This window comes from Corvus moneduloides, chromosome 1 (genome assembly GCF_009650955.1).
Source record: "Corvus moneduloides isolate bCorMon1 chromosome 1, bCorMon1.pri, whole genome shotgun sequence".
Lineage (NCBI taxonomy): Eukaryota > Metazoa > Chordata > Aves > Passeriformes > Corvidae > Corvus > Corvus moneduloides.
In genome coordinates, this window is record NC_045476.1 from 24,704,619 (window position 1) to 24,729,062 (window position 24,444).

Consider the following 24,444-nt stretch of genomic DNA (forward strand, 5'->3'; position numbering starts at 1 on the left):
TTCCTTGTGCTTCTGTGGTCTCTCTCACTGGAATCCACTGTCTCAGGGGTTCCTTATCACTAGAAATCCTGTGTGAGGGGGATGCCTCTGCCACCCATGTGATCACTCCTCACCTTTGGATTCATAGCCAGAAGGCTTCAGAATTGATATTGAGTATTAGGCTAAAGAGCAACCAGGTAGTGAGAAGGAGAAAGGTTCAAAACAAACAATAGCAGTAAGTGTTCATGCAATATTTAGTTAAGCTGTAGACCTCTCTGATGTAGGATGCTGAGGGTGCTAAAGTTTAAGCTGATTAAAGAGAAAACTTTGGACTGTTTATGAACACACAGAATACACAGATAGTCCATGAGGTACCCAAACCGGTGGTGATTGGATACCGAGTATCACCAAAGTCTGCCTTGTTCTTGATAATTTTTAACATCTTTATAATTTTTTAAGCATTTACTTCTGGGCACTGATGGAGATATGATACAGAGCTGGATATAGGGCACTGTTTTCAATGGACCTTTGGTCTTATCCAGGATGGCTGTATTTGTTTTTTCTTAGTATTCAAAATTGAGTTGTCCATTGATTTAGGATACCAGACACATTTCTGAAAAGGTGAAAATTCAGACTTCCTAGTTCTGAAAACTTCAGTGGCTATAAAAGTCACTATAAAAGTCATATGGGTACCTGGGACTGAAATTTATCACTGTTCCTGTGAAATTTGCTTGTGTTAGGAACTAAGTAAAGAGGAGCACAGGTATGAAAAACCAGGAGGATAGAGTTTCAGCCCTGTTGAAGTGAGTGGGGAATTTTTTCCTTGACATTTATGGAGCTAGAATTTTATTTAATGCTCTCATTTTCCATTTCTCACACTCTGTGAGCCAGGGGATACAAGACTGAAAGAAAAAATTATGCCTTTAGTTAATACAAAGAAGTATTTATCCATGGAACTGCTTATTTTAGATTATATTTGGAAAGTGTAAACTGCAATTAAAAATCTTTTAGTCTTGCTGAGGCAATTTTACATAAATAGTATGCCTTTTCATACTGAAGGGCAGAAAAGGACTGCTTAGAAATAGGAAGTGTTTCCTATTTGTTATAGGTGGCTGTTTTTTCACTACTTTCTCCAGGATGTATTTTGGAGATTTGGATAGGTATTTGGTTTAAGATGATCTTTGGTTAAAATAGACTTCCTGAAAACATGCAAACTCTTCTACACATAGGAAAATAAAGGCAAAATATCAAAGTAACTGCTGTTTTATGGGCTGCCAAATCAAAAGTTATCGCATATACTGTGGTCTTTTTCAGCAATAATAGTAATTTACACTGTGCTTTCTACCTCAAAGGATGTCCAGGTGGTTTACAAATGACACATCTATTGGTCTACACGGCAGTGAACTGCAGCCACAAGACTAGTCTGGTGATCTATATTGGTACTTCCTGGCAGGGGAAGGTAAAAAAATGTACTATACGCTGAATGAATCTGTAGGAATTGTTTGGCATAGCAGGATGTAAATGCAGACTTGAAATCTAGCCAAGACCTGAACAGCAAAATGCAAAGAATCAGATAGGATCAGGTATCAAGTTTCTGATACAACTTGGTAATTCTTTGAGCAGCTGGATTAAATTTTAACTAGAGTTGGGAAGAAACTGTTTTCTTATTGGAAAACTTGCAGGTCAAAACCTTTATCTTTTCACCCCAATGTGATTACCTCTGGAGTTTTGAATGGAGAGAGCATCCCTCTGCAACCAGCCAGTTAAGGGCCCTCTCCAGCAGTATGGAAAATCTGGCTTCTAAGCTTGTTTGATCACTTTACCCTCCTGAGTGATTGTCTTTATTCTTTGTGGTGTAAATATTCACTTTGACCTAAATGAGCTTATCAAACTACTCCAATTGTTGGAATTAGTATTAGTTGGGCCTTGAACAAGTATTGTAAGGTAGCTCCAGAGTGCTCAGCCACTGAATGGCCAGGTCATTTTTTCTCCGGCAATCTGTACAAAGTGGCTGAAACACCAGTGATGGAGCTCAGAAATGAGGAGCGCAGCAGTAGCTTGGTGGTCTGGATACTCTCCTGAGAAGAGAAATGCTAATATAATTCTCCTGCTTCCTGCGTGAGTACATGGTCCAAAGCCAAGGAGGAAGCAGGACTGTCTCCACCTGCCTATTTTTTGGAAGAACATTTCTCCTCCAGCTTAGAAACTTGACTGAAACTTCATCAAATCATTGCTGGTATCTTCCCACAATTTTTCTTTATGAATAAATGTTCTATGGTATAAGAAGAAAAATGGTGTCAGCAAATAATTAAATTTAAAAGAAACCCAAACCTGATAGCTCCAAAATATTGAAACTGTTAAGGTTCCTTCCCTTTCATTTAGGTAACGTTTAACTTTCTGCTTTCTAAATATAGTATGAATCATTCTCTATGCTTTTGCTGTCTTATATGATCTATAAGACCAGTGCCAGCTAAAATAATTCCTTAGAAATATTTTATACTTGGATTATTTTCCTACATTATTTTGGGGAGGCACCTACATGATGGATTTCAGTAAACTGCATGAACAATCTTCACTGCAGTAGCTATAGAGTGTCCATAAAGAGCAGCAACTCTTTTAAATTCTGGAACTATTGCCTACACTTTTGATGTCAAAAATAATTGCAGGTGCAGGTGTTGGAAATGTTATATGTAAGTAGTTGGTTTTGTTTCAAAACAATGACGTATTAAAAAAGCCCAACAAACCCTCGTTGCTAGAAGCTGTTTTCTTAATGAACTTGTCTTATATTATTGAACATCCAAATAAATAATAAAAGTTAACAAAAAAAAGCTCTGTTTGGCTTAGGCTCTCCACTATGGTAGAACTAAGTGGAATTTAAATTAACAGCTGGACTTCAGTAGTGATTCTCTTCCATCCTTTGAAGAGAGGGGATTTTAAAAGTGCAGCATTTCCAGCTGACTTCAGCTTTTGTTGAGAAACCAAGGTAGGGTGGAGGTTTGTACTTTAAACATGACCACATTTGCTGATATTTTGTAAACCTTTAGGTGTGCATTGAGCAAGCTTTTAGTAAACTGTGTCCTGGCTATTATTTTGGTGGTAGTTTTCTTGAAACTTAGTGTTTCCAAGGGGTTTCTATCCAGACCAATGCAAAACTTGATGCATTTATGTGGAATTTATGTTTATTCTTGGGAACATAAAAAATTCGAACATTTCAATAGCACAGTTATAGTTTTAATACATATTACAAGAGAAGAGAGAATTGCACAGATTTATGTGTACTGGAATCATTAAGATGTTGACAGTGTTTTCTTAGATGCGTACTCATAAAATTTGAGCTTGCTGCTGGCCTTTTGTGAAAACTTTGCCAGCCTTGACTCTAAATTTTGTCTGTTCTTAGGATTTGTCTGCCTTTTTCAGTGGATTGCTTGCACGTGCTCTGAGTCAACATTTCCAAACATTACTAGGTAAAAAAACTACAGAGATGAGTTTGCAAACCATGTGATAAACAAAAAGGAGGAGAAAGAGTTTGGAAGACGGTTTTGTGTGTGTGCTCATGCGTGAACATTTTGCTCAATTTATCAACATTACTGCTAAATTACATGTTGTTTTCCCATATTCTTCTTTACTGATAATCTCTAGTTCTTTGCTCTCAGTTGGGTTTCTGGAGACTTGCTCTTTACATAAGTAGCAGATGACTGATGGTGTACTGTATTTGGGTTGATTCATTATATTTTGAATTATTAAAACAGGCTGCTTCTATTTGAAGAGCTGAAATCTGAGCACAATTTGCTGCAAGTCAAATTCCCATGAGTAAGAGGAGCCACAGAAACTGGTTACAGCATAGCAGGGAATACAGGGAGCGTCAGTGGGTAGATAACAGCAAAATCTAACCCTTTACCTTTTTTTTTGTATGCTACCTCCTACACAGAGATTTGACAGCTACAGCTGGCTTATTGACTTGGTAGTCTCGCACTAATTGACTGCCGGTTTTGATAGGGGAGCCTCTAACCAGTTAAACTCTGAGCAGGCAGGTAGGTAACTTACCAATGAGAGTTGAGAAGAGGGGGGAGGAGAAAATTCTTGGGTGCGTGCCGCTCAGATCTGGCTCCCTGTAAGAAGATGTGAGGTTTGGTGTGTGTGCTGTCACAGGCAGCTAAGGGTGAGCTCGAGTGCTCTGTTTCCACGAGGGAGAGAAGGGCAGCTGCTGAAAGTACAAGCTGGCAGGATCATGACAGACCCACGTAGCAGAAAGGAAGCATTAAAAAAATGCCGGAGTGCTACATTCAGTATTGATGGCTATAGCTTTACAATTGGTAAGCCTGATTTAATTTGTCTTCTTTCATTTATTTTCTTTCTTCTCTTTCTTTCCTGTCTTTCTTAGTAGTTCCAGTAAGTACAGGTAAAAGACAGCTGTTGTCAACTGCTGTTTGTCAATATATGCCTCTAAAATGTACAGATGCCCTGCAATTTTTGCCTGCATTGGTTTTGCAGTCCATCTTCTGTATTTTCTTCTGCCTAAGAAACTTGCCTTTGATACACAACCACTCTACATCCTTTTGCTGGGTTTTGGCACAAGTTCACCAAGATGTTTGCAGTACTTTTGTTTTGGAGCCTTACCTCAGTAAAACCTGGGCTCCAGGATTGCAGGTTTCCAGCTTGCCAGCTGCATTTCCTTCCTGTGAGCCCAGAATGTCATCCTTGGGAGCCTTGGCTTTCTTTGCAATATTATATTGTTTACTTAGCCAGTGTTTTCAAATTCTATAATCTTTTGTAATTTCTTGCTTTGCACAAAGATATATATGTAACAGCTCTCAAACACAAGAAGTAAATTGCTGAGGCAATGAGAAATGTGAGGAAAGGTTAGGAATTTTAGGATGGATTGCTGTAGTTGTTTGGAGAGTGCTGTTTCATGTTTATGTTTGCTGTCTTAGGGAAAAGTGAGGCTTCTGAAAGTGAAAGGGCTTTTTCCAATAGACTTGGTACACAAAATTTGAGGATTCTCTGAGTAGACTGGTTTGTTACAATTGCTTATCTTACTAGGGTATGTGTAAATATATGTACCCCTATACAAATCCATATAGAACTTAGAAGCAAAGCAAGCTTACATCCCATTTTAGATTCAATCCAAGTAAAAATATATGGATAACTTACTTGTAATAATCAATACAAAATCTTGTTGAATACCTTTAAGAAGACAGAGATTCCACTTCCTTGCCATTGTGAAATCAGGAAAGTTTTTCCTAGACGATACTAACATAATTGGGCCAGAGTCTCATCTAATAATGAGGGATACAAGCTTTTATTGGTGTGGAAGGACATACCTGTTTAGTCCTCTGATTCATGGAGAATTTGTTTTGCAATCATTAACATTATGCAAACATTAAGCTTGCTGAAAAAAATTGGAGATGGAAATATATGTTTCATTAAAATATATTTACATAGTTAAGGTATCTTAACTATCTGTTAATGTTCATGTAGCACTTTAAAGGCAAAACTGCTGGGCAAGTGCTACTTTTGAAATTTAATGGGGAAGCCCTCCACAGGTTCTTGCAATATGCTCTCTTTTGCACCCCCATCTTAATCTCTTCCTCTCTCGCCATAATTACTAGTAGTGGGTTTTTATCAGTTTGTGTCAGCCTGGTGGATGAACATTTTCTTTGGTGTTTTTTTTAAATTATTTTTTTAAAATTTTTTTTTAAAATTTTTATTTTTATTCAGGAACAAACCAACAGGATTTCTGAGTTTGTTGCTCTGCTGTTTTTATGCTGCTCATGCTCACAAGACAACTGGACCAATTTTAGGATCAAATGACTCAGGGTTTAGAACTGAAGGTTGTCTTGGGTAATCAAAAATGGTACTGTATTTCATATCTATCCATGCCCAAAAATTGTTACTATCTCTTTAAGGTTCAGTGGCACGTCTGGAACTGGAATCACAGGGCAGGCAGGTGTGGTACACTTAAAAAGATTGGAGCACACAGGCAGAGTCCGCTTTTTTCACCTTTTGGCTTGTTTTCTTGTCTCTTGCCTCACTTCTTGGCTTTTGCCTTAAAGCTGAGATAGCGTGGGCAGAGGCTTCCCTTTTGGATTCTCTTTTGTGTGGTGGCATGTCGCTTAAGGCAGAAGTTGTTTCAGGGGGAGGAGGAAGTAGTTCTGGGCTTGCAACAGTAGCCACCCAGAAAAACTGCATTTCTGCAATCAAACTGTTTCAGAGTGAACTTGGCAAACTTTATTGGCAGTGCAAACTTGAGCTGGTCCCTCACTGGGCCACTCCGTGTGGATTCCGGGAGACTGTTTCTCTCCACCCACAACACACCAGTGGCTCCGAGTTTTGCTTGTTAGTAAACTGTTATTTTTTCACTTATATCTACTTGTATTTCGTTTCTCCTTATTGGTGGAAAGGGATTGGTTAAAACAAAGGAGGAGAACTCATTTTAGAGTGTCCTTTAATTTTAAATTGTCTTAAAGCAAGACTCAGGTTTTTTCTGCTTCTTAGGACAGTTGTTGCATTGCAGCTCCTGTGCTATCTTCTTTGATGTGCATCTGTATTTGATGCACATGGTGTATTGATCTATGATCTGGGTATTATATAACATTTATTTTTATATCTGGGCAAGTGTGCATTGTACTGAATCACATAACTGTAAAAACTTTGTAAACATGCTATGTAGTATTACCAGCACTGTATGGTGGACAGACCTAAATGATTCATGTATTTATTGATTATTATACTGAAGAAGATAAATCTATCCAAGAAATCCTACAGCGACATTAGTGTGTCAGGTATGGGCTTAAATGTCTTTTTCCCCATCAGAAGAGAATTCTGTTTTTTGTATTCTGACAATTTTTAAAAAGTTCTTGGGAAATGTTGAGCTGTTGCATCTGCTACTGTAGTACTATCTGAGACAGAAGGCTGATACCCTTGAGGAACAAAGAAATATTAGTTTGAGAGAAAATATCTTCCCTTTGGGTGCAAAATGAATCATACCAGTTATCATGCGACATTTTCAAATTGTTGTCCAACTCTGTTCTAGACAGAGTGGGAACAACAGACTGGGAGTTTGGTTAGATCCATGATGAAATATCTGTACTATTAGAAGGGAAGCATGGTAATAACTGTAACTTTCATCTTCACTACCATCACCTCCAACTGCATGGTTGAGAGCACCAAAAAAGGATGTTTGGTCATTCCACTGCTTCTTTTGGTGTACTTGGCATTGTGCACTTTGCAATTGGTCTCAATGATCTTAAAGGTCTTTTCCAACCTAAATGGCACTATGAAGAGAAAATATTTTGCATTGATTCACATTTATACTAACTGCTAAGAAATTATGATCTTCACAATGTTTTGAAAACTGATTACTGACAATGAGACTTAATGAAAATTTTAATGAAAATTAATGAAAGACCTGGGCCTGACATCGATCATGAAAGTATAAGGGCAAAGAAGAAGCTTGGTGCAAGAAGAGCAGCTTACTGAAGGCCTGTAGTTAGATACCCTTGTGTCTCTGGAGTTGGCCAGCATCTGCTTACAGAGCAGAGCAACCTAGAGCAGCTTCTCAGCTGCTCTAAATTTCACCTTAGCTGCTTACCACATTGGTGTTGGGACACGAGGGCTGTAGGAACTCCACACTTCCCAAGGGCTTTATAGGTCCATGCAGAAGAGAGGGTTGTACCATACCAGAAGGGCAAATGTATGACAACACCACATAGCTTTCTTCTGTATGAAGAAACAAGGTAGTTGCAAATCCTTTTCCTCTAGATACAACTGTTTCAACAGAGACTCTGAGGAGGATTGAGGTGCACTGGCCCACTAAAGATTTTGAGTATTCCACTTTTACAGTCTTCTTGCACTGGTAGTTGATGTAAAGGGTCTATATTGGAGCCACAGTGTGAGCCATTTAGTGGGACTATTCAAGAACAGGAATCATACAATTTAGTTTGCTCTAGAAAGTTCAATCTATCCCAGATGAAGACTTCAAGATCTTTATTTGACGTGGTTTATGTCACCAAATTTCAGAGTACATGAAGTTTTATATAAACAAGATACTGTATTTGAGCTCTTGTTTGACTTTGGCGAAGTTTTCCTCCACTAAAACATAGCAGAGATGAAGTTAAGGCCTTTTTTCCCCTGTGGATTGTCTCATCATTGATGTGCAAATGAGAGACTATTAACTCAGAACGCCAGTAAGTGTTACTTGCTGTTGTAATTGACTTACTAGGGGCTGGTCCACTGTCTTTAAACCTGCGAAAACGATAAATACAAGTATTAACAAGAAGATGTCTTCCTTCTGCATTTATTAAATTTCTATGACTAAGAGCTTAAGTTCAGTAAAACTTCAACTTTCTGCTTTTTATATCCAGAAACAGCTGGCAACACTGTTTGTCCTTTCCAATGTATAAAATAATTTTTTAAAAATAGATTTATGGAATGAAGTGGTGAGGAGTTACAGAGTTCTGTAACTTAGGTGTTGTTGGAGAGGAACGAAGTGGCACTGAAACACTTAGTCTGGCTCACAGCAGTTCTTTATTAATCTTGTAGGTAACTTTCTTCATGAAAACACTCTGTTACACATTTTGCATGTAAAAGCTTTCCCTCCAGTTACTATGGAAGCCCTGAGTTTTGTTTTGTGGTGATTTTGGGCCCTATTTTGAAATAATTCTTTAAAAATGTAGTTTTCTTAATGTGTCTGGAATTTTCTCATGTTGCAGTTCCCTACTTGGAACCCATTTCAACATCCATTTCAATGTCACATGTAGAACAGCCCTGACAGATAACTTTAGAAGCACCTTTTTGTCAAGGACACCTTTGCAAACCCACAAATGAGGCAGGTATCAGGAGAAGACACCTGCAGGCACACACACTGCATTTTCATGGAGATATACTTCAATTCTGCCCTCAGTTGCTTATAATAAAAATGTCGTTTTGAATGAAATCATAGTGTAATTAGAAGGTGCTGACAAATCTCTTATTCTGCATATGTGTCATAGCTTTCAGACTTCAAAGGAAGGCTGGGAGAAATACCTGTCTGTGTGGTCTGTCCACTTTCAGGGAGAAGGGGAGTTATCTCTGCCTGCACACAAACAGTGTCCTTGGCCAAAAAGGTGAAGGGAGAGTGCCTAGCCACCACTTGTCTTGTGGGCTGTAGCCTCTCCTTGTCATTTTTTTTTGTTAACATAAATCAAAAGGTTCAAAAAACAATGAAACTCCAAAAACATTGGTGTTTTAAAATTTTCTTTTACTCTTCTCCTGATAAACCTTAGTGAGAGCATTTTTTCTCAGTAAGATCTGATAGGAAGCACTGATGATTTCAGTGTAAACAGTGTAGTCTGAAAGCTTGTAATGGGAAAATCTGGGTTTATTATTATAATACAAATACTAAGCTTGCAATAGGATGTGCGTTTTTTGATGTGGTTTAAGGAATTCTGATGTAGTTGTAAGACTATAAGGAATTAAAATTAACTTCCAACACAGCCCTATCCCTGAAGCTGGCAGCAAATAGTTTGTGGACTAAAGCTCTAAAGTTGTATGAGTATTTTCCTGGTCCCTTCACTTCCGATTGGTATTTTAGTTTTAACCAGTTTTGTCTCTGTCTGCTTTGTCTGAAAAGACACCTGAAAGGTATCTGCATAGGTTGGCATGCCTATGGGTGAGTTAGCTAGCTGGCCCTTTGTCTGGGGTGGATGGTCACTGCCACAGTGATGGGCAATATTAATTCTGGCTGTTGGTACTTAAACTGTAGCAGATTTTATAAAAGGTGAGAATGGTCACACACTGAAACAGGTTGCCCAGGGAGGTTGTGGATGCCCCAACCTTGGCATTGTTCAAAGCCAGGTTGGATAGGGCCTTGAGCGGCCTGGTCTAGTGACAGGTGTCCCTGCCCATGGCAGGGGATTTTGGGACTACATGATTTTTAAGGCCCATTCCAGCTCCTATGCTTTTTTGATTCTATGGTGATACTATGGCATCTACAGGGTCTTGATACTAAATTTACGTCTTTGATTTTGCTGGGGTATATTGCTGTAACCTAAGTAAAGACTGCCACAGGTTACTGCTGTAACCTAGTAATAGTTCTTGCAGTCTACTGTAGTGTGGCTAAAAGTCTGGCAATGTGTTTTGGACCTCTGCCCATTTGCCTCTGTGAATGTTCTGCCTTATCACTGCTACCTGCTGTTCACATCCGTGCTCTGCTGCCTGTATCTTGGCATCCAGAAACATGGCATTTGGGGTTATTCCCTTAACTGTCAGTTGTTTCAAGAGGTTACCAGGCAGAGTTACACAACAGGCTCAGAAGCAGCTCCCAAAAGATTGCAGGGCCCTGTGACAGGGTCACATCAAAAGTGCTATTTCCCTTCCTCCCCTTGATTTTATATTTCAGGGAAGCTGCTAAAGTAAAACCTTTGCTGCATGTTTTGATTTGAGTGAATGGGCATCCCCATTCTCTGAAATTAAGCTCCATACATGGGAGTTCTGGGTAAGAAGAGATGTTAATGGATAAACTCACTATCATTACTGTAAGGAAGTGTTCCTTTAATTAATTACTTGTGGGGTTTTTTTTTTTTGTAAGATTGGCAAATTACATGTGTCCAGGTTTTGGTGCTTTGTCACCTCTGAATCTATCTGCAGGACTTTGTCACTGAATGGTCTGAATTCCTCAATGTGTTGGGAATTAGATTCACTAATGTGAAGTGGCTATGAAAACTGGGCTTGTGAGGCAGCAGAACCTCAAACAGAAGGTGCAAATAGGGCAGAAGGTGGAGACACCTGGCTGGAGACGAGGACACTTATTCTCTTTGTGCCGGAAAGAAAGGAAAGGAAATGCAGTCAGGCCTTTCACAGACGACAAATGATGGTTACTCCCTACAAGGAGGGGCCCATTTTTACCGTGGTGAGAAATAACATTGCCTCTGGTTTTTTTTTCTTTCTGGTCTTTGGCCAATTATTCCTGCTTCCAGTGCCTTCTGAATTGATGCAAAGATATTAATTTCAAAATTCAGATTTTCTAGAATCCCTAAATTTCAAAAGAAATAGAGGCATGACTTCTTCTGCGCCTTTTGAGCTCAGTTGCAGGCAGGCAGGCAGCCAGGCCTGTTACTGAGCAGGCAGGCTCTGACAGGGAGAACCTTCTCTCAAGACAGTTCCTTCTCCCATGTCAAAAGCCAGAGGTCTGCCTCCTCCTCCTCCTCCTGCTGAGGATCAAAGTCTAGGAGCTGTCAAATTGTCTTTTGGGATTTGTGTTTTTGCTGCAAATTTTCTGTTTTACACCCTTGTGCTCTAGTAATTGGTCCATTGTCTTGACGTAGTGTAAATACAAGCTCATTTTTCCTAGTTCTGTAGCTTTGTATGATTAAGAAAGCAAAAGGCTCCTTGACGTAACATTCACTTATTTGTGTACTAGTGCAAATCAAATCAAGAGGCAGAATCCTGACCAGCAGTAAATATTCATCATTCTACTGCAGTCAGGAGAACTGCAGTGATTTAAATGAGCAAAGGATCTGTCCTGGTCTTTTCCAGTTAAAGTGAAAGTTGCTGTATGTTAGAAAAGGAACTGCCCTACATATAAGGCAGGCAAATCATGCAGGTTTTCCATGGCTTCCTTGGAAGACTTCATCAAGGTTATGCTGATATGATTTTGCTCCTTATTTCTCCTTGCCAGGTGACAGAGCTTGTGTCTAACAAACCTGCTGAAACTCAATGCCAGATTTCTAATAGCTACAGGCTTTGAAATTTTTAGGACTGAGAAACGAACCCTTATGATTACATCCAACAGCTCTGTGCTATGACTGCGTGGAACGTTAGAGTCGTGGTGCAGGGAAGGTTGCAGTAATTACTGAACAGATGCACTTAATGAAGTCTCTACTGGCTTCCCAGCTGCTGAGTAGAGTGGTTCACTGGAACAACATGAAACAGTCATTAGGTCATTATGTCACATCCTCCCTCTTGTTGTCATAGCAGCTGCAATCAGTCCCCTGAAAATTTTCCTTAGGTGCAAACATCATCTCTTTCCATTAAATGGCAGTGCATGGTTGGTATCTTGCTGCTACTGCTGCATGATGATATGTTTTATGTCTGTTGATTTAGCACCCTTTTCAATCACCCCACTCCTCCTCACTGTTGTGCAGAGTGATGAAACCTGCCAAGTGTATTGGGAAAGGAGAGAGGGTAGACAACTTGCTCACTCAGTACCACTTAACTCAGTTCTTAATTCAAGGACTTAAAGTAGATTTATAGCCATTGAAGATGAGGATAAGGACACTGGATTCATGTTGCATATCCTTTCTCTTTTAGTATTGAGAGTCAATCATTATTAGGAGTCAAAGCATTCAAAAATCAAATTTTACTTGTTTCTTCCACATGTATGTGGGTAAGGTCCTTGCAGTTCTCCTATATGGCATGTGTATATGTGTTGGACTTTATGGGAATAGAAGGATAAAGAAACTATGCAGTAATTGTACAAAAATTTAGGAGAATTACAAATGCCCAAGGGTAAAATTCAGAAAAGACCTGGTATTTATAGAAGATCCAAATAGAGGATTTGTAAAGGCATATTCACACTTAATTGCCTTCCTTGTTTAATTTGTTTGTCCCCTTTGCTTTTTGAATGTCATGGGAAAACATCAGAAGTGATACGTAGGAAAAAAGGAATGGGAAAAATTATGTGTTCAGAAATAGGTATGTTTCCTCCAAGGGAAACACAGAACAAGGTGTGGGCTTCCTGGCAGATGCTTCCTCAAGTGTTATCTAGGTGTGCTCTGGGTCACCTCTGGGCTTGGATAATGCCTGAGGCCCCTTCCTGTCCAGGAAAGGAGGGAGAGCAGGCATCAGAAGAACTTCCTGAGAAGTCCCACTCACAGCCATAAGGCTAAATCTGGATCCCCTGGGACTGCAGAATGAAATAGAAGGGCAAAGGAAATGGTGTATAATTAGTCCCTATTGAAAACAATGGGATTATTGCCTTGTAAACACAAGTATTTTGTAAATAAAACTTCCAGAGACTGCATGTTTTGAAGTTCCTTTAAAGTGAACTCTCCTAGGAGCTGAGAGACAGAGCTTGCAGCATGCTTCTGTTCTGCAGAGTAGGACCTGTCCACATATAAGAAGATATCTGATGAAAACCTGAGTGGACAAAGTGATGATCCCAGGGGTGCATACAGAATAAAAATTAAAATAGGATGCTGGGAAAAAAAAATGCAAATCATATGCAAATTATGTAAATATGAAAATAGTGAGTTTATCTCTTGAGAAAGAAAACTCAGAAGTGCCTATTTCCTTTCCCAGTCATCTCTTTGTCTGATACAAACAACTGAAATCAGAGACAGTGGGTCTTCTTTTCTTTTTTGCTTTTGCTATAGACCCAGTGAGAGAAAATGTAGACAGAGCCTGCTACCAGAAATGTGGATTTGACTTACTGTTAACTATCTCAGCCATGCTTCCCGGTACCTGAAAGTGTGTTCAAAGCTCACTTTATTACAGGAAAATAGCAATAGTTAATACAAATAGTAGCTCAGCATTTACACAATCTGTTCATTGTAGTACAGAATTATACCTAACTAAAGGAATAAAAAATTTTCTGTCAGGTTAGCCATGTTTCTTTTTTAGTAAATCAACAAGCCTGAAATGCTTGTCTTTATGAGCTGCCACAGAAATCAGTCCAGGCTGTTGATTATTGCAGTCTTTGCATAGGGGGAACATGAAAGATGATGTGTGTCCCAAAAGTATGTCCTATTCACCTAATATATATAGAAGAGACAATTTAGAGGAAGATCATAAGAGCTGATAGTCTTTTTTAGAGCCTCCAAACTCTCAGCAAGATCTCTCTGCTCAGTGCATCTTGTAGCTGTGGCAAAAGGTGAAAGCATACAGAATCACAGAGTGGGTAAGGGTGGAAAAGACCTCCGGAGGCCATCCTGTTCAATCCCCCTGCTCAAGCATACTCACCTATACCAGGATTCCCTAAGACCATGTCCAGATGGCTTTTTAATATCTTCAAGGATGGAGGCTCCAAAAGCTCCTGAGCAACTTGTGCCAGTACTTGGACAATGTCACAGTAAGAAAAAAAAGGTGTTTTTTATGTTCAGAGGGAACCTCCTGTTTTTCAGTGTGTGCATATGCCTTTGGTCCTGTCACTGGGCACCACTGGAAAGAGCCCGTCTCTGTCCTCTCTGCACCCCCATCCTACAGATATATCTACACTGAGAGATCCCCCTAAGCTTTCTCTTCTCCATGCTGAACAGTCTCAGCTCTTTGACTTTGCTTATCCATGAGGTGCTTTAATTATCTTTGTTGGCTTTTTCTGGACTCTCTTTGGTGTCTGCATCTCTCTCCTGCACTGGGAAGAGCAGAACTAGACCCAGCACTCCAAGTGTGACCTGATCAATGCTGCACAGTAGGGAAGTATCACCTCCACTGACCTGCTGGCAACACTTAATGAAGCCCAGGACACTGTTAACTGCCTTTGATGCTAAGAAAAGTTGCTGGTCATGTTCAAGCCTAGTTAGCCGACCTACCCATCAGCGTAGCCTGGCTTTGCCCTTCGGCATGACACTACTGTGATATCTCCTCTCCTTTATGAACCCCTAGGCCAGGGAAGAGAGTAATTGTGGGACCGCACAGTGTACCAGTTCCCTTCAGGTGTCCCAGCTGGAAAATGTATTTTCAGGCTGCACTCCTGTAGATCCTCTCCAGGCTTGAAACTTATCATGACATTGGTTTATGCAGTGGAAACAGGGCTGCTGGACAGAAGGTGTGCACGTCTGTGCTATAACTGTTGTTGAGGGAATCAGTCTAGTACTGCATGACCTCTTATGTTCTGTTTTGTGGCACATATTGGGCAGAATCAGGGCAGTTGAAAACAATCCAGGGCAATGAGGGTAAAAGGTAAATGCAAAGTACTGTGGTTAGGTTTTTTATCCTCTGAATGTTCCTGTCACTGACAACGTAGCCAAAGATAATTTTACTATGGATACAAAGGCTCTAGCTCTCTTAATTCTGCAGAAACAACTTGTTTACACCTGGCTGCACTAAGATCATAAAGAGGTATGCTGTTGTTGATAGTTATCAGAACCTTTCTGTAATGAAGTTGCAGCCAAGGCTCTGCTGTCATGTGTGAATACAAGCACTTATCTTATGTCTCTGTGACCCTTAAGACTTGCCCTCCCAAAGCACCACCTACTTTTGCATCTTAGTATCTTAGTACTGATGTAGAGTAATGCCTGAATCAGTCTTGTATTTCCAGGTAACAGAAGTGTTTGTTCGGCTGAGTGAGGATGCAATTGTATCACTGTCAATTTAAGTACCGATTAATAAACTGCTCTGGAGCTAATGCATTTTCCCCATACTAGAGAATAATTTGATTTGATGTTGTATTACAGCTGGCAGGTACTTGAGGTTAAGAAGGTTTGTTGCTCTGTGATGGTTAAGGGATCCTTTATTTTGAAAGCCAGTTCCTTTGACGAACAGGAAACTCCAAACCTCACCCATATCAGAAGCTGAACTTCTGGTCTAGCATTCTTTTAGCTGTGCCTAGGTCAGTGAGTTTCGTTTTCATTTTCTTTTTTTAAGGATCACCCTATTTAATCCCTGCAGCACACATTGTTTCCTTTTTTTGTGTATGTTCAGCAAGGGGATAAAGGTGCCTGTGAGAAATTAGCTGCTATTACAAAATTCAGATCCAAAGGGTCACGGCCACAAGAGCTTATTGTCAAACTGTGCTCTACCAACGGAGAAAAAAATTTCCACAGTAACTTTCCAATGAATCTGCTTGAGAACCTTTCCAATCCCCATCAGATTAGACATTTGTGAGGTCAAGCTCCTATGCTGTAGCTACCACTGCATGTGGTATTACTGGTAGTTTCTACACAGCCCAACTATTTGCAAGGAGAGAATCTCAAGCATGGTCTGTACAAGCAGCACACAGTACCCGGTCAGGGCAGGATTACACTTAATTTAAGGCATCGTTGACTGAGGTAATCATGTTGGCTTCCTTTATAATCAGTGAAGAGAAATAGATTCTTTTAAGGTGTTGTTCATCTGACTTATTTTAGACATCAATCTTAGGCTGAGCTGAATCATGCCCTAGAAGTGACATTTTCTTTCTATTGTCTATAAAGGGAGCCTGGATAACTGTATCGCACTTGTCAATATCTGTATCTGGATAAATGCTCCTCTCACTCCCCATATGCTTTTGTAATCTAGAGGTCTAGAAAAAATGCTTTTAGAAAAAAGAAGGTAGAATGAGTAATTAAATAGTCTGTCAAAGATAAAATGAGGGACATGCATGCAACAGTTTTCAAATACATAAGTTGTTTGAGAAGAAGGGAAAAATGATCAAAGTGGACGAAAGAAGTGGGTTGAACACTTCTAATCATAACGATAGTGAGACACTGATGTTTCACTGAGAGTTACTATCTAATTTTTATTTTGAAACATTCCACAGTTTGTTTCATTTTCCAGAACTCTGCAAGTTCCAGCCTTCTTCTTTAACAGAAAGTTACTGGTTTTTTTCTGTTGCCATGACCACACATGATTGTGTGCCCTCACTTTGTTTCTCGAGAATGTAAAAAACCCCAAACAAATAGGTTTTTTTTCTTGTTCTTTTACCTTTTTTCTTTCTTTTTGTCCCCCCCCCCCCCCCCCCCCCCCATCGTAAAGGGATTTTTTAAGCAAGGGCTTTTGTGTTGGGGTTTTCTGAGGAAGTGGCTGCCAAAGATTTTTGTCCACCTAGAATACAAGAAGTGTAATACAGTATTTGAATGGAAATATAATCTGAAGAAAATAGTTAAAATATCAGAAAAGCAATAAAAAATATGTATTTAGTATCTACAAACTTAACTGCCTCATTGGACATTAGGGGGATGTCACATGAAAAAGGAATGTTTCCTTGACCTTTAATGGGGAGATGTACTTGACCCTTAGTGTTTAATTTGGCTGTCAGTGCCCCAGGGAAGTTGAGAACCTTGTGCCTGACCAGTCTGTCAGCATCCTGTTAGGGCGACCCTTCAGTGAGCAGTCCAGCTGGATTGGAGGGTGGTTTAACTGACTTAGTCAGAGAAATACACCAATAGCATATGGGAGACTCCTCAGTGGGTCATCCTCTTTATCTGTTATTCACTGCAGGCAAATGCTAGTGCCCATGAAGGACTCACACTAACAGTTTGTGGAATAACACTCTTTATTAATACAAAATTGTGACAGGTAAAGGTTCGAGGATTGTCAGTGATAGTATCTGACTGCAAAAATATATTCAAAGCAATACACAGACAAGCTCTAATCCCCAACAAAAGTATTCAGCATGCATAGAGTATGATTCTTACCCTATAGGGGAGAAGACAGGTTCAGCCCGGCAACTGATCCTAGCAGTTATGATGGAGTCTTCCCTAACTTTCCCTCCATTCTCAACCTATTTTTATACTATTTTTTGTATTTTCCCCTCATTCTTGACTTACTTTTATACTATTTCTTTGTGTTCAGGTTGAGCTTGAGTGACTCTAGTCATGCATACTTTTGTTACTGATTGGTGTAAAACTGTCTTGCTTTGCTTTTAAAGATACAGTCAAAAAGAACATAGAGCATGTGCCCAGTGAGGTGTAGTTGTACCTTGGAGGTGAGAAACTTTGGGATTGTTAACATTACAATTAGGCTTTAATGAACCATGTTCATCTAACCAGAGTGATTTCCCCACAGCTATTGGCTCAGCAGCAGGACCTCTTCCCCTATCTCCCCTGGCTGACAGGTGTTACGTGGTTTATTAACTACAAAGTACCATTGAGTTCCTTTCCCCGGCAAGGATTTCAACAGAGACTGGTGTCTCCACTCCACCCTCCATTCCATCCTGCTTAGCAGGAGCTTAGAGTTGCAGATCATGTGTATAGGAAATCATCATGGAATAGGTTTTGAGCATGCCAACTGCATTCCATCCTGGGAGCAGCAACTATATTTTACCCTATAATTTCCATAACTTTTAAACTTCTGTTAGGATGTAAATATAACTTCTCAGTTTCCTCTAATTCTACCCCCAGCCAGCTTTCCACAGGGGAGATTTCAGATGGTTCAAAGCAATCAGCAATAGTGCTATTAAAAATAAGTTTTAAATGTCTTTCTCATTCCTCTGGTTTACCAGTTGTAGTAATAGGAATATTAATTAGAAATGTGATAGTGGATGTTCTTACTCTGTGTATTGCTCTTTTTGTCCTTTTTTACTGGTAGAAGCGAGTCAGTCAGACAAAAATTTTTTGAGCAGTTCAAGGTATTTCAAACCACTGGTTTCATTCATTGAAAGAAGTAATTTTGCCATTTCCCTTTAATATGTTTCTGCTTTCTCATCACCTTCAGGCACTGTAGATAGTACTGTGTCTGGGAAAAGCACCAAAACTAGGAATTGATCCTGGATAAAATCAGTGTCTTTGCTTTTCTTTCAGTGTGTACTAGTTTGAAAACAAACTAGTGGGAGACACCAAGTCAGAATAACAATTTAATAGGGAAATAAAAGGAGGGGGAAAGAAAAAAAACAATAAAAGCGGATAACACTGGGTTAAACTGACAGAGTTAGGATACAACCTGGCACCCTGTTAGTCAGGGTGGTGGTGGCAGTCTGGTAGAATGGTGGCTGCAGTCCTCCTGAAGTGGCGATCCTGTAGAAAAAAGGGTCTGCTCCTCCTCAGAAGGTCCAGTGGTGGCTGTGTAGCTCTTGTCCTCTGGAAATCCAGTGGGAAGCCCATGTCTCTGGTGTTCAGCCTCAGATTATATCCACGACGGGATGCTTGGTTCCTCCCTCTGGGTGGAGCATCTCACAATGGGGTAATGAGTCATGAGGCAAAGTGTTGATGAGGCTCATTAACAGAAGATAGTCCGGAGGGAGTTATCTCTGAGTCATGCGGCAGGACAATGATGGGCCAATAACAGAAAGATAGTCTGGGGGAGGAGGCAAGGAAACACTGCCCCACCTGATTTCAACGGCTGATGGGGATGGTGATAGAATACACTGCAACCCAGGACACAGTGTCATCTTGGTGCAGATTAGGTAATAAATGCGAGATGAAAGGACAGGACTGCCTCTTTTGGTCACTAACGTCAAATGTTGGTGAAAGCAGGAATTCAGTTGAATGATACTTGTTTATTTTGACTACTCTGTGGTCAGTAGTTGCTGCCTTGGGCAGTAGTTGACATATTTTATTAACTTTGCCAAGGGTGTAGTTTAAATATCATTCTTCTAATTACAAAGTATAATTTAGGGAGCAAAGGATACGATAAAAAGAAAGTACATTTTGATCTTCCTTTGTTTTCATCAAGGCATCATCTGAAAACCAAGGACACTTGACATTCTTTAAATGATTTTAGAGTGGTGGTGGCAGTCTAGACCTGCTCCTGTGAAATTGCTAAATGAGTCTAACTAATAGATGTACGCTTGCCATCTCTTGTCTTCCATGTGCTTACAGATGAAGTAGTATTTAGATTCATTGAAATGACCTCCTGTTATTTGGAGAGCAAGCCATTAGCTAGTTGACTCACTTAAAGGAAATTTAGCAACTGGGATGACAAACATGGAGCAACTACTCTGTTGTGTACAGAGCTACTTCAGACTGTAGTTTTTAGCATTACAAATACAGCTGAATTTCTTCTTGAAAGAAAAAAATATTACCTTGCTTACAAAAGTGTAGGTCATAAACACTGTGATTTTGTTTTTGACAGCCAAGTTCTGACATTGTTTCTCTTAAGCTTTATTTTCCAGCGTGCTTTTTCGAAACAAAGCGGATATGTTCAAAGCCGTGAAAATGTAATTCCAATTTGGTCATTGTCCTCTATTATTTTTCTGTTTGACCCAGAGATCAGTTGCACAACCTGGTCGTGATGAGGACATCCTCATTGCTGCAGTACTAAAGTTTCCTCAGAGGTTAACCTCTGATTTCTGGATTGCTAGCCCAAAATTTACTGTGAGTTGGTGCAAGCCTTAGTCAATGTGATATAATTTCATTTTCTTAAAATGTTTAAGCTTTCAAACTCCTTTTTCAATTCAGAGCCTGAGTCTGAGAGCAAAAGGGGGTGAGTGCAAAATCCAATAGCATATATTCTGAAATACTTTGAAAGTTATACTATGTAATTTGAAACTTTCTGACCTTTATCCTTTCTGAGTACTTTTCTTGCCTCAACAGTTTTATATCCTCTAAAATTCACAGCTATTATGCATCAGCATTTAGAACATCAGATGGAGCAAAGCTTTACAATCTGGATCCTCCTTGCAGAGGAAAGGAAGTGGGAGGGGGCCATCCCTGATGGCTCTGAAGATGGACATGCCACTGGCCAAGTCTGGGCCAATTAGAAATTATGGTAATGCCTCTGTGATAACATATTTAAGAAGAAAATCAAAACAAAGTGGGGGGACGTTTGAATTCCCGCTAGAGAAGAGATGAGAACATGTGAGGGAAAACAACATGGAGACACCTAGGTCAGTGGAGAAGGAGGGGCAGGAGATGCTCCAGGTGCTGGAGCCGAGATTCCTCTGCAGGACGTGGTGATGACCATAGTGAGGCAGGCTGTCCTCCTGCAGCCCACAAGGATCCACAGGGAATGCAGAGATCCACCCACAGCCCATGAGGGAGGTGCTCATGCCAGAGTGGGTGGATGCCTGGAGGAGGCTGTGATTCAGTGGAAGACCCAGGGGGCCCCTGCTTCCAAGCTGGACCAGCCTGTCCTTAGAGGACTGCACCCGTGGAAGAGTGACCCATGCCACAACAGTTTTGGGAGGACTGTTCCCCATGGGAGGGACCCACGTTGCAGCACTTTTAGGAGAACTGTTGCTTGTGAGAGTGGAACCACGTTGGAGAAGTTCACAGAGAACTGTCTCCTGTGGGAAGGGACCCCATGGTGTAGCAAGGGAAGGACTTCTCTTCCGGAGCAGTGGAAGAAAACCTTGGGTGACAAACTGACCAAAACCCCCATGCCCTGTCTCCTTGTGCTGTCGGTGGGAAGGAGGGAGAAAAAAGTATTTTAAGGGCTTATTTTACTTCTAATTATCCTCTGCTTTTGTCAGTAATAGACTCACTTTGTATCTCTAAGATGAGGCTGTTTTGCCCTTGGAGTATTTTCTCCCTGTCCTTAACTCATGAACCCTTTGTTTAAATTTTTTCTCTCGCCTGCTCAGCTGTAGCAGGGGAGGGTGAGTGAGCAGTTTTTGTGGGTGCCTGGCATTTGGCCAGTGTCAAACCATGACATGGATTTACCTTAGTGAATGTCTAAAACGTTGCATACACAACTTACTCAAGCTAGCTGTGAAGTGGATGGACCCCAGCTGGCTTCAGCTTGGAAGTTATCTTCTCATTATATTATCACCCTATTGTACTCAAACTAATAACACTTTCTGAATGCTTACTAGATTTACAAATATATTTCTTAAAGCAGGACTTTTTAAATTTTTATTAAATTGTGCTGTTTTGAAAGAGACAAAAGCACTGTAAAGACTACTGGATCTTGAGTTGTTTTCATTGTACACTAAATCTGTTCAATGTGTACATTAGTATCCATATATATGCACAGATCAATGTAAATCCAGGTTGCAGTATACTTCACTGAGATTGACGATTTCTAATGACTTTGCTTTTAAAACCTCACCATCAGAAACTAGCTCATGTGACTCTCTATATTGAATGAACAGGCTGATTATATTTAGGAATATGAGACTGTATTTTCTTGTGATACTACATTATGCCATCACATCAAATTTCAATAATGGGGGACTTAGATTTCCTTTTAAAAAGAATCTACAAACTACTCAGTGATTACCCAATAAGGTTGTATCCCTTGATTCTTTAATAAGAAATCTAAAGAAATAAAAAATTATTTGCTTCAGTTGTGCATATTTAATTTTTTCAGCTTTTCTTATTCAGCTCTTGATGAAATTTCTGCATCTTAAGGTGCATTTCAAAAATCTATATATTAAAGCTGAGTACATTAAAACCTTCTTATTTGACACTGAAAGGACACTGCGTGTATTCAGGTAATAATCAGTTATATCTGCAATTCTATTCTGAGAGACCAAATCCTACTGTGGCTGGTTATAGCTGCAGCTGAAACTGATGATAGTTCAAGATATCTTGATATAGACAGTTTGGAACTGTTCTTTGAAATTTTATAATTGTGTCAAGTTTTAAGATTTTAGTTTTCTTTCTGAATATATTGTGCTTACTTTCTGGCCTGAATCCAGGGATACTGCTTATTCCACAAATAGTATTCTTTAGAAAATCCTCAAGAGATTAAAATCCTTCTTTTACAGTCTTGAAAAATTATTACTATTATTATTATTAATATTATCATCCCTCTCACTGTTTTCTTGTGAAGAATGTGACTTTAGAAAATAGAAAGAGTTAGGTGGGTGGCCGTCATGGTTTAGGAGTGGTACTGCCCAATTCAGTGCCGCCACCGAGACTCTCCCAAAACAGATACTGCTTGCTTGCTCCCCCTCTTCACTTCCCCTTCTTGCTCTGGAGATGGAGTTGAGAACTGGGGGCACAAAAGGTGAAAATCATGGGTTGAGGGTTGAGAGAAGAGCGATTTACTGGAAACTTCTTGTTCCCCTGGAAAGGAATGCCTTTCTTTTTAGAAGAGAGAGGGGGGGAGAGAGAGAGTCCTTTTCTCCCCACCCCCCCTGCCCCTGCAAATGATATGAGATGGTATCAATTAACCTTACGGTCTTGGCCATGACCACACAGCCCCAGGCTCTGCCCCTTCACAGCTACCACAAAAAATTAATCCTGCCCTTGGCTGAAACGAGGACCATGGGAAAGGCTTGACATTTCCTTGGCTGTGCTGTGGGTACAGTAAGGCTGTTTCTGCAGGCGTAGTGATTTATGGGTTTTTTTCAGCCCAGGCTGGATAATCTCATCCAATATTTTGTGGGAAAGTAAGCCTAGACAGCATTATCTAGCACCTTGTGCTGTTGCATCTTGAAAACTTCCAGTGATGGGGACTCTACAGTGTCCATGGGAAGGTTGTGATTTGATCTTGCTTACTGTAAAAAATTTCTTATACCAAGATGAAACATCTCCTGTTCAACCCGTACCTGTTGTCCCTCTTGTCCCTCATGAGGCTCCTTGTGAAGAGAGAGCCTCCATCCTCTTAATAGCTGCCATTTAAGTACTGGAATACTGTGATGAGGTGTCCCCTGAGCCTTCTCTTCTTCAAGGAGAAAAGACCTAACTCCTCACTTTTCCTCCTACAGTAGTCTCACCAGCCTTTTGATCATCTTCACGGCCCTCCTTTGGAATCTCTCCAGTATGTCTGCATTTTTGAATTGTGGAGACACAGCTGGACACAATACTACAGGTGGAGCAGTGAATGGGATGATAGTATCCCTATCTCTACTAGTAATGTCTCTACAGATGCAGCCCAGGATCAGATGTGCTTTTATTGCTGCAGTGGCACACTGCTGACCCATGTTCAGCTTGTCCACAAGGATGCCCAGGTCGCTTTTAGCAAGACTACTTCCCAGCCACACAGATCCTAGCCCATATTGGGCTCTGGTTATGATGTCCCAGATGAACAATTTTGCACTTGTCTTTGTTAAACTTGGTCTTCCTAGCCCAATTTCCAGCCAGTCCACATGTCTCTGTAAAATGGCTCCTTCTTCTAACACGTCCACATCATTACCTAGTTTAGTGTCATCAGCAAACTTGGCGCGTGTGCTTTCAGTCCTATCATATGGATAATTTATTATGATGCAGAACAGCATGCGGCCTGGTATTGATACCTGGAGGACCTCCCTGGTGACAGGCTGCCAGCCTGAGTAAAAACTATTGATCACCACCAGCTGAGTACGGCCTGTGAGCAAATTTCTTATCCATCTTGCAGACCACCCATGTAGTCTGTATCTTGCCAGTTCTACCAGAAGGCTGTGGGACGGGAAACAGCACTGAACATCTTGCTGAAGTCCAGGTAAACAACAGCCACTGCTTCCACCATGTAGTGTCATGGTGAAAAAGGTCATTTTGTTGTAGCAGGTGATCAGGTTAGGTTAGTCTGGTATAATTTGCCTTCGGCCAGCCTGTGCTTTTCCCAATTCACTGCTTCATTTGTTTTGTAGTAGTTTCTAGCAGGACTTGTTCCGTTACCTTCCCAGGAGCAAATTAATAATAATGGGCCTGTAGTTTCCTCTTCGGGGCCCTTCTTAAAGGAGGTATATCATTTGCTGTCTTCCAGTCTTCAGGGATATCCCATGATCTCCATGATTTTTCAAATATTCTAGATGGTGGCCTTGCAACAAGGTTGGCCACTTCTCTTACCACTCTGCCAGGCCCATAGATTTATGTGTGTTGAGCCTGTTACAACTCATCCCTGAAGGCAGGGTAACTGAGGTTCTTATTAATAGATCCCTTGGGGCAAATTAGAGTGAAGCGACACTGAATGACTATTGTTTATATCTATCTATATCTGTAACTATATCCATAGGGCTTATTTTAGAAAAATTTGGTTGCAATG

General features: G+C 40.3%; 1 protein-coding gene across 4 annotated transcripts in view; it reads left to right on the forward strand.

Annotated features, from left to right (window-relative positions):
* Positions 1–24,444, forward strand: part of PDE1C (phosphodiesterase 1C) — a 367,759-nt gene that overhangs the window by 14,711 nt on the left and 328,604 nt on the right. For 2 of the 4 annotated variants that reach the window (XM_032102379.1, XM_032102404.1), the window contains exon 1: positions 3,972–4,292. The exons of 1 other annotated variant lie outside the window; for it this stretch is intronic. In XM_032102379.1, coding sequence (XP_031958270.1) covers positions 4,208–4,292 — 85 coding nt within the window. In that variant the 5' untranslated portion in view covers positions 3,972–4,207. Of the gene's footprint in view, positions 1–3,970; positions 4,293–24,444 lie in introns of those variants that run through there. One more of the 4 variants, XM_032102397.1, reaches the window with a different exon arrangement.